The sequence below is a fragment of the Homarus americanus genome, unplaced genomic scaffold (genome assembly GCF_018991925.1).
Source record: "Homarus americanus isolate GMGI-L3 unplaced genomic scaffold, GMGI_Hamer_2.0 scaffold50608, whole genome shotgun sequence".
Classification (NCBI taxonomy): Eukaryota; Metazoa; Arthropoda; class Malacostraca; order Decapoda; family Nephropidae; genus Homarus; species Homarus americanus.
In genome coordinates, this window is record NW_024737932.1 from 159,083 (window position 1) to 170,322 (window position 11,240).

At 40.9% G+C, this 11,240-nt stretch overlaps 1 protein-coding gene across 2 annotated transcripts in view; it reads right to left on the minus strand.

The window, feature by feature from the left end:
- Window positions 1-5,753, minus strand: part of LOC121873621 (zinc finger protein 384-like) — a 155,057-nt gene extending 149,304 nt beyond the window's left edge. For both annotated transcript variants that reach the window (XM_042377261.1, XM_042377262.1), the window contains exon 1: window positions 5,197-5,753. In XM_042377261.1, coding sequence (XP_042233195.1) covers window positions 5,197-5,268 — 72 coding nt within the window. In that variant the 5' untranslated portion in view covers window positions 5,269-5,753. The remainder of the gene's footprint in view (window positions 1-5,196) is intronic.
- Window positions 5,754-11,240: the final 5,487 nt, after the last annotated feature.

Here is an 11,240-nt window from a genome sequence, read left to right on the forward strand (position 1 = left end):
TTTTATTTGTGTCTTTTTTGTATTTGTTTGATAGAGACGTTAACCACAAGCAAGTATTTATTGCAAGAAGATCGTTCACTGGTGATTATAGTATCCGAGAAGGTCGTTATTGAAGTATACTAGCTACCCCCTAAAAAGTATCTTTACGGAGGTGGTCGATGAATTTCAAAATGAACACTGTGACTCCCATTGTCTTGGTAGGGTTGTCAAAATTCTCCGTCCCTTGTGTCATATTGTTTCATATAAAATCGTAAAGGTACATTTTAGGACTGAGTGTACAATTTATATGTGTTGACTACCCAAGACGCAGGTGTGATGATTCTCAGTGATTATAATTACCTGTTTGTACACCTGTATTGGGTTACCTGTCGTGGACCGCTTGAGATAAGGATGACCATTTTTGGCCCTAAACACTGACCCGCGCCTCCAGGATAAGAGAGCAGTGTAACATGATCGATTAGCTATCATGTCGTGTAGTGCGTATGTATGAGTGAGTTATCCTGTCGTGTAGTGTGTGAGTGAGTTATCCTGTAGTGTAGTGTATGTGAGTGAGTTATTCTGTCGTGTAGTGTGAGTGAGTTATCCTGTAGTGTAGTGTATGTGAGGGAGTTATTCTGTCGTGTAGTGTGTGAGTGAGTTATTCTGTCGTGTAGTGTGTGCGAGTTATTCTGTCGTGTAGTGTGTGAGTGAGTTATTCTGTCGTGTAGTGTGAGTGAGTTATCCTGTCGTGTAGTGTGTGAGTGAGTTATCCTGTCGTGTAGTGTGTGAGTGAGTTATCCTGTCTTGTAGTGTATGTGAGTGAGTTATTCTGTCGTGTAGTGTGTGTGAGTTATCCTGTCGTGTAGTGTGTGAGTGAGTTATCCTGTCGTGTAGTGTGTGTGGAGTTATCCTGTCGTAGTGTGTGAGTGAGTTATCCTGTCGTGTAGTGTGTGTGAGTGAGTTATCCTGTCGTGTCTGTGTGTGTGTGTGGAGTTATTCTGTCGTGTAGTGTGTGAGTGAGTTATCCTGTCGTGTAGTGTGTGAGTGTGTGAGTGAGTTATCCTGTCGTGTAGTGTGTGAGTGAGTTATCCTGTCGTGTAGTGTGAGTTATCTGTCGTGTAGTGTGTGTGAGTTATCCTGTCGTGTAGTGTGTGAGTGAGTTATCCTGTCGTGTAGTGTGTGTGAGTTATCCTGTCGTGTAGTGTGTGAGTGAGTTATTCTGTCGTGTAGTGTGTGAGTGAGTTATTCTGTCGTGTAGTGTGAGTGAGTTATCCTGTCGTGTAGTGTGTGAGTGAGTTATCCTGTCGTGTAGTGCGTATGAGTTATTCTGTCGTGTAGTGTGTGTGAGTTATCCTGTCGTGTAGTGTGTGAGTGAGTTATCCTGTCGTGTAGTGCGTATGAGTAAGCTATCCTGTCATGTAGTGAGTGAACTACCTTGTCGTGTAGTATGAGTCGTGTGTGTGTGTATGTAGGCCATGCTGTCGTGTAGTATGAGTCATGTATTTGTGTATGTAGGCCATGTTGTCGTGTAGTATGAGTCGAGTATATGTAGGCCATGCTGTCGTGTAGTATGTCATGTTAAGATTATCAGACAAACACCCGATCTACCACATCAAAAAAGACCTTAAAAAAAAACACACACACACACACACACACATCAGATAAGATCACTGATGCAATGCTGGTCAGGCTCAAGGTATCGTATCGAGAGGCTGTATGAAGCAAACCACAGCTAAGACTCTTGTTTATGTTATACTAATTTAACTAAGCTCTTATTGTAATTAAATGTATAACAGAGTAAGAGCCTTAGATATATTGCTAAAAGAGACTCCCCCCCCTCCCTCCTCCTCAACCCCCCCTCCCTCCTCCTGAGGTATTAAATTAGGTTAGGTTAGGTTTGGTTAGAGTTTGTTTGTTTTAATCCCGATAATTTTCTTTTCCAGTTGCGGCACTAATCATCATCCTCCAGTGGACCTATTCCAGAGAGAGAGAGAGAGCATCATTCCTCCCCCCGATTCAATGACAAGGATCGACAAGGGTGATGCAAACGACCTGGAGAGTTAGGTGCAATTGACACGTAAACACAGACCTAACATGTGATTTTAAACCTATTAGTCGTCAAGCATTGGTGATAAAATTGACAATGATTATTATAGTGGTGGTGTTAACATGTGGGCTGTGGGGCTGGGGGGCTGGGGGGCTGGGGGGGGGACTATAACCACCACCAAATGGTACACAATTATACGTCAACATGTACCCCGGGAGAGGCGCTACCAATAATTACACCACACTGTAGGCGGTCACAAGTTTTTTTTTTTTTTCCTAATTTTTTTTTTGCTTTCAGTTTTGTGCTTTTTCACCCGGAGAATTTTGAGGCGATTCTATAAAATGGTGGATGAAAATAGCGAGTTTCTGTACAGGAGATGAGGTGATGATCATGATGAGGGAGGCGGTTGATGGATGAGTACTGTGTGACCCTATCCTAACCACGGCTTGACCATTACCGCACGGGCTACGACCATCATAACCGCATTAACCACGACCCCGCGACAGATCATAACCTCACCTAACCACTCCCCAAGCCACGACCATTACCGCACTAACCACGACCCACGATCCAACCATCACTTCACTAGCCACGCCCCACGACACGACCATCACCTCACTAACCACGCCACAAGCCACGACCACCACCGCGCAACCACAGACCCATGACCCGGTAGTAGTCGCCCTCAGATCACTTAAATCAACATCTAAGAAATTATACAGTCCATAATAATCTACACATCGGTAACATTACACATAGGAAACAAGTTAAAAACACAGTCACGATAAACACAGGTGACTGCCCCAGGTGTGATAATGAGACCTAACAGGTATATACCACAATGATAATTATCCAACACTGATGGTATACTCAGGTGTGTAGGAGCCGTTGTATCAATCGTTACATTATACAGACTAACATTTAAACATGAGACTGGCAGGAACTATCTAGACACTTAACTACATTATGTAAACACTAATATACAGTTACTTCTGACATGTATAAACAAACACAATCTATTTAATACATTAGTCGTAATATCATTATAGGATGATAATAAGTTTCAATTAATATATACTGATATACATAATCATATACGTATATAAATCAAATATGTATTCTGTAAACACACAAACATATATAAACAAACAAAACAAACAACAACAATACACAGTAAATAAGACACAGACACACAAACACACAGAAACAATAATAATAAGACATTGATTAAAAAAAACAACACTTACATAAGGTTGATTTTCCTCTTTTAGATTACGAACAACTCGACCTTAGTGGAGGTGACGGCCAGAGTATAGCAGCGTAACTCTTGGCTCTTGAGAACTAAAGATCATTGTCTTCCCTCTACCACTCAGTGTGTTGTAGGCAGGGAGGCGTATAGGTGTAGAAACAAAACCGAAAGTGACACTGTGCGTAGAATGACAGTGTGCGTAGAGGGACAGTATGCGTAGAGGGACAGTATGCGTAGAGGAACAGTGTGCGTAGAAAGATTAAATGTAGGTAGAATGAGTGACAGTGTGCGTAGAAAGAATAACAGTGTGCGTAGAAAGAGTAACAGTGATGGTAGGTGAAGTAAGTAAAAATGGCAATGAGTCAAGCAGCAATGATAAGACAATTGAAGTAAGCATCAATGAAATAACAGTAATATGGCAATTTGAAGTAAGCAGCACTGATATGACAATTGAAGTAACATTGATATGGCAACGTGAAGTAAACAAAGATGATATGGCAGAAGAAGCACAACTGGGCAGCGAAAATTTGTAAGTGTTCGAGATAAACAAATGCCGGCCATTACCTGTAACACCTCCATCACGTCTCACTTCTTAACTCTAATTAGCCAGGTGAATCCAGAGTTTAATTTGGATCTTCAAAATTCTTATATCCTGATTGACTTCGAGGCTTGGCTCTTGGCTCTCGCTCTCTCTATTTTTCTCTTTCGCTCTCTCTATTTTCCTCTCATCTCTCTCTATTTTCTTCTCTATCTATGTCTCTCTCTCTATCTCTACCTCCATCTTTCTCTATCTTGCGCTTGAACTTACTTCCTACACATCCGCTCTCTCCTTCCCTCCCTCCTTCCCTCCCTCCTTCCCTCCCTCTCTCCCTCCTTCCCTCCCTCCTTTCCTTCCTTCCTTCCTTCCCTCCTAAGGCTGTCTACACTAATTGCTCTCTTACTTAACTGTTTTGACCTATTAATTCCTAACTACATGTTCCAGACTAATGGCCAACTCAGTACCGTATGTCTGTCCTCTATCTGTTACCGCTGGAGTTAAATAATTCATCTAATTTATTATCTGATATAACTGAAATAACTCCTTTACCTTTTACTATACACAAAGGTAAGACTACAGGTGTTAATTAATGTAAGGTAGCCAGAACTTAAAGTTTCATTCCCTATGTAAAATTAGTCTACAATATGATGTTCATTAGAGGCGTATATTATTTTTTATTTATTTAATGTTATTTATTTTTTATTCGCTCTTAAGAATCACGGGAGTATATAACAGGGCTTGGCTCAGTGACCGTCGCCTGCACTAACTCTCAACACTTACAATTACTCAGTGATTGTCAAGTTGTGCTGAGGGAAGGAAAAGGTTTTTGTCTTCAATTGTTTCTTAAGCGAAGAGAAAGAGAGAACTGTGTGTGTGTGTGTGTGTGTGTGTGTGTGTGTGTGTGTGTGTGTGTGAACAGAAAAATAAACACCAACAACAACAACACTAACTCTCTCGTTCCTCTCTTTGTAAATCAGCTGTAATATCATAAATTAATTGCAACAAGACGACTACACCAAGAAAACACTAACATATGCTCAGCTGATTTGAGTTTCAACCTTAATCAAGTATTGTTTCAGGGTTGCCAATTAGAAAAAAAAAGAGATGAAAAATTTCGAGGTTTGGAACAAAGGAAAATGAGTCTGGTAGTCTGAGATACCGACACGAGTGACTCTCCTGAGTTAGCAGCATCTAGGGGGGTTGGGGGGGTTTTGGGGGTGTGGGGAGGGGGGACAACAAAGATCATTTTCCCGAGGTTAGAGTATAGGAAAATGAGCATCATGAGCAGCAGCAGCAACAACAACAGGAGGAAGAGGCAGCCGCAAAGCCCATTCTCTCATACACCCAACCAATAATTTATAACACGATAAAACATTGCCTTACCTCATGTTCCCGTTTGAAGGGGAAATATTGCATTTCCGGAGGGGGTGGACCATAATCTTGCATGCCGTACATGTTGGCCGTGGGGAAGATGGTTACTGCTTACACTCCAAACTTTTACAATAGATCTACTGTCGTGGGTTTTTTTTTGTTTGAGGGGGAGTTTCTACAGGCAGTTTTTTTATATATTTTTTTCCAGATTTTAAAAGATGTCAAGTTATGATCAGCACTAGTACAGGTAATGTATAATGTTACGTGTTGGGAGTGTTGCACTTAGACCACTCCGTTCTCTTTCGTATATATAATCTCTTAAACTTTTTTTTTGCTATATTATGTTATATCACTGGCGCAGCACCACTTGTTATATAGCACAAGAGCTATACGTAGCAGCGCACTATTGCACTATTAGGGGGTCTATTATTAGCACACAAGTAGCACCAAATGTTTCTTAAATGTTCCCTTTTATATATATATATTAATTTTTTTGTGTCAGTCGCTAAGCCCTTTCTTTACTAGGCTTTCGTTGATCGTCGTTCGTTTACTCTAGTTCGTTAAACTCTCTGTTTCAAAAGAGTGATGAACAGATTATTAATAGATGAGCAAATCTTGATGTAAGAGCAACAAGTAAAAAAAAAATAATAATAATCACAGAAAACAACAACAAAACAAACACACGATGATACATGATACATAACAAGCCACACACACACACACACACACACACACACACACAGCACCACACCTCGTCCTTGATGGTTGTGTGGTAGTTAACTGTGTGTGTGTGCGTGTGTGGACCAGGGTGGTTGAACAGCGGGAACAAGCAGTCCTAACTACCGTGCCACTACCAGATATGGCATTATGTTCGAGTTCTCAGATGATGCGGATTTAAATGGAGGGGAGGGAGGGAGGGTAGAGATGGAGGGGGTAGAGAAGGAGGGAGGGTAGAGGTGGAGGGAGGGTAGAGAGGGAGGGAGGGTAGAGGTGGAGAGGGGTAGAGAGGGAGGGAGGACAAGGGTGTTATAAGCAATTTCCACTAAGGTTGAGAGTTGGCATATCGTAAACATGGTGGGGATGAGGGGAGTGGGAGAGTGAGAGGGAGAGGGAGAGGGAGAGTGAGAGGGAAAAAGAGGCTGGCTGAGTAGGTGACGGCGCTCAGCTACTGACGGTGTTGCAACAGATTTAATCTGATGAATTATATTGTCATCAGGGTCGTAATCGCAGCTCACGCACTTTAATTGCCATTACTAATTACTAGTAATTACTAGCGACACTCATTCAACCGGGCCCGCTGCACTTCGCTAATTACAAAATCAGCGAGGGAGCTGTGGAGTAATGAGCACTTGAACAATATACCCCACCCCAGGGTCCCTCACACACACACACACCGCCCCTACTTCCTCACCTCCCTTACTTAGTCCCACGGCGGTAACCTAAACCTCCTATCCAACCACGACCATCTACGACCACCCACTCCTCGTCACTAACCACTAACGACCATCCGCGTTTCCTCACGACTAGACGACGAAAACAGCCGGTTACCTTAGTTAAACTGATAACGAACCCGATAAAACACAGAAACCGATAATAACCGAGCAAAATTACACATAAACCGATAAGAACCCGATGAAACTACAAAAACCCCGATAACGACCCGATCAAAAGTACGCGAGAACCGATAACGTTCCGATCAAAATTACACGAGAACCGATAACAACCCGATCAAAACTACATAGAAACCGATAACAAACCGATCAAAACTCATAGAAACCGATAAAACGATCCAATAAATACTACGGGTCATCCGATAAAAAACTACACACATTCCGATGATCAAATGACCGATAAAAAAGAGCTGTCAATGACATTACATCAACCCGATACTGAAAGAAACTACCCGATGCTGTGAGAGATTACCCGATGCCGCAAAGAAGTATCCGATTTTAAAGTTAATGTAACGAAGGGAAACGACACTAAAAAAAAACTCTCCGATTATTCGACCGATAACGATGATCGGCTATCAGATATCATCATCTCCCTCAGTTACCGATAAAACTTGACAAAGATAAACCCGATTTCTATATTCAAACCAGCAAAGACGATCCGATTACAGTGACGCAATCGGTATTTGAGAATCAATGACGGTAAACCGATCGCAATGAGATGACCACAGACGGAAACCCGAATATAAACATGCGTCCCGATTACAGCAACAACTAGATAACGCTGGATTAAACGCATAGGAGTGTAAACGACCATCTACGACCATGTATACGACTCAACACGACCAGAAAGACGACGATAAAATAAGCGACCGATCACTAACAAGTAATCCGATAAACGACCCGATTAACGCAACACAGAAACCGATACTGACGCGATTACTACTACACAAAAGGTGATAATGATCTCTAATCAAATCGACATAGAAACCGATTACAACACCCGATTAAACTTAACATAAAATCCCGATAACGACCGCGATTAAAACTACGAAGAAATTATTAACGACTCCGATAAAAATGTACATAAAAACCGATAAAGACCCGACCAAAAAATACATAAAAAACGATAAAGAATCCGATAAAAATGACACAAAAACCGATAACAAACCTAATTAAAAACTAAACAAAAACCGATACCGATCCGATCAAAGAATACAAAAAAAAAAGATAACGAACCCGATTAAAAACTACAAAAAACGATAACGACACGATCAAAAACTACAGAAAAACCGATAAGAAACCCGATTAAAAACGACACAAAAACCGATAACTAACGCTAACAGAAACCGATAACGACCCGATTAAAACTACAGGTCATTCGATAGTAGACCTCTGACTTAAGAGCGAAATAAACAATTCGGATAATAAATTTAGTCATTATATGTTGAACGTTCCGATAACCAAACTGGTAATAGGAATGAGAGAGAGAGAGAGAGAGAGATACGAAAGGAAGGAATGATAAAAGGAGAGAAGAAAGAGAATGAAGAATAAAATGACCGGATAAACGGGATATAAAGATAGGAAGAAAGAAAGAGACAGAGAAGAAACGAAAGAATGATAAGAAATGAAGAGAATGAAGAATGGGATAGGCAGATATACAGTCACCAACAAGACTCCTATCGCCTCTTCTGCTGTTTCACGAGCCCGGAGATTCACGTGAACCCGAATCAGTAAACATTGATGCATTATTCTGTCCATAAATGCTTCGGATTCACCGGTCTGAATTTTGGGGTTTGTGGTTCGGGAAGAGAGGCGATTAGACTTGTGTTTGGTTTCGTCATGTAAGTAGAAGAGTGGGTATAAGGAGACGCCTACAGTGAAGCAGTGAAACGCTTACAGTGAACCTATATACCGAACAGCAGTGACGGACAATTACCTGAGGTAGGAATCAACGGCACTGTAACTACTGCTGCTGTGAACTAGTAGATCAACACGGACATAGCTTTAGTGATTAGATAAAGGAGCCAATTGATCGAATCTTTGAACGGAGCAGCGACTGTCAGTATACGATACTCTAAAGCCCAAACGAACCACTGAACCGCAAAATCTGAGAAATGGATTTAAATGATAAGAAAAATTCACTGTTGTCTTCATCCGTCTGTCAGTCTGTCCGCTAAAATGACAGATCAGAATAACTGCTTACGTTCCCAATTGACGCGGATTTAAGGTTTCCGATTCTATATCACACGAGGGGTTAAGGATTCCGAATCTGTTTTACGGAGGATAAAAGATTTCGATCCTATTTGATGTAGGTTTTTATATTCAAATACAGTTACGTTTATCCTAAGAGATGTCGACGTTGATCAAGACTCAGCGAGATAAAGGGTTTCGATCTCACTCACTTCGCGGGCCAGGTAGAGTCTATTATGCCAGTCTGATTCTGAACGAAAATTTGATTCCAAAGTCTGAGAAGCTATTTAACGTGAGGAGAGTGTTAAGTAGTGCTGAAGAACCGTCACAAAGGCTCAGCCAATCAGGGAATGTTTATGCTACGACATAATTAGTGACGTAATATAATCGGCCAATCAACTACTACTTATGTATGATATCAAATAATGTAAAATTGACCAATCAGCGAGTGTTTATGATATCCAAGATAATACGAATGATGTTAAATACTAGGCCAATCAGCGACAAATTTTATGACATCACATAAAGAGTGAGATTTAATTGACCAATCAACTATTAAGAATACTTGTGACGTCATATGAATGAAGCCAAAAAAAAAAAAATCGGCCAATCAACGACTACATATATGACAACATGTGACGAAAGACATTAAGTAATTGGCTGAGACAGTGAATGATACTGACGACATTAATCAAGTTTTCCTGCTAATTATGGATCCATTTATCGCTCACTTAGCAGGACAAATGTGACAGTGACGTTATATTTAGCGAAGATGAAACTTGGCGAGGACAAGTGCAGATAAAAGTGAGTTTAGCGGACGAATTTGTGGATAAGAGTTGATTTGGCGGAGATATTTGAAGACACGGATAAATTTGGCGAAGACAGGTGTGGAAAATGAGTTTGGCGAAGACAGATGTGGGAAAAGGTAAGTTTGGCGGAGACAGATATGGAAAAAAGTATGTTTGGCGAAGACAGGTGTGGGAAAGGGTAAATTTGGCGAAGACAGGTGTGGGAAAGGGTAAATTTGGCGAAGACAGGTGTGATAAAAGTTAAGTTTGGCGGACGCAATAGTGGATAACAATTGATTTGGCGAGCACGTTTTTAGATAAGAGTTATAACTTGGAGAAGGAAAAACATATTAAATAGGGATAAATTTGGCGAGGGGAATTGTGGATAAGGGAAAATTTAGTGAGAACGGAACCTAGTTAGGATATATTCCGCGAAATTATATCAGAGAATAATATATACTTTATACATCATGAATAAAAGCTGATAGATTATATTTAGCGAAGATAACGCCAAAATATGATATATTTAGCGAAGACAACGCCAAAATATGATATATTTAGCGAAGACAACGCCAAAATATGATATATTTAGCGAAGACAACGCCAAAATATAATATAATTAGCGAAGACAACGCCAAAATATGATATAATTAGCGAAGACAACGCCAAAATATGATATATTTAGCGAAGACAACGCCAAAATATGATATATTTAGCGAAGACAACGCCAAAATATGATATAATTAGCGAAGACAACGCCAAAATATGATATAATTAGCGAAGACAACGCCAAAATATGATATATTTAGCGAAGACAACGCCAAAATATGATATAATTAGCGAAGACAACGCCAAAATATGATATAATTAGCGAAGACAACGCCAAAATATAATTGACGAGGACAACGCCTTAACAGGATGCATAACATAGGGGAAAAAAGACTATCGAGGACAACAGTTAGCGAGGACAACAGTTAGCGAGGACAACAGTTAGCGAGGACAACAGTTAGCGAGGACAACAGTTAGCGAGGACATCATTTAGCGAGGACATCATTTAGCGAGGACATCATTTAGCTAGGACATCATTTAGCGAGGACATCATTTAGCGAGGACATCATTTAGCGAGGACAAGTGGGGTGAGGGAGGGGGGGGTACAACAGCGAGGACAAAATTTCACGAGGACACAAGACTGACACATGGTGGGGATACATAGTAAGAGGACACAATGGGAGACACATAAAGTGGTATCTTTAGTGGCGAGGACAACATTTAGCGAGGACAACAGTTAGCGAGGACAACATTTAGCGAGGACAACATTTAGCGAGGACAACATTTAGCGAGGACAACATTTAGCGAGGACAACATTTAGCGAGGACAACATTTAGCGAGGACAACATTTAGCGAGGACATCATTTAGCGAGGACAACATTTAGGACATTTAAGCGCAGGACAACATTTAGCGAGGACAACATTTAGCGAGGACAACATTTAGCGAGGACAACATTTAGCGAGGACATCATTTATGGAGGACATCATTTAGCGAGGACATCATTTAGCGAGGACAACATTTAGCGAGGACATCATTTAGCGAGGAAAACATTAAGCGAGGACATCATTTAGCGAGGGC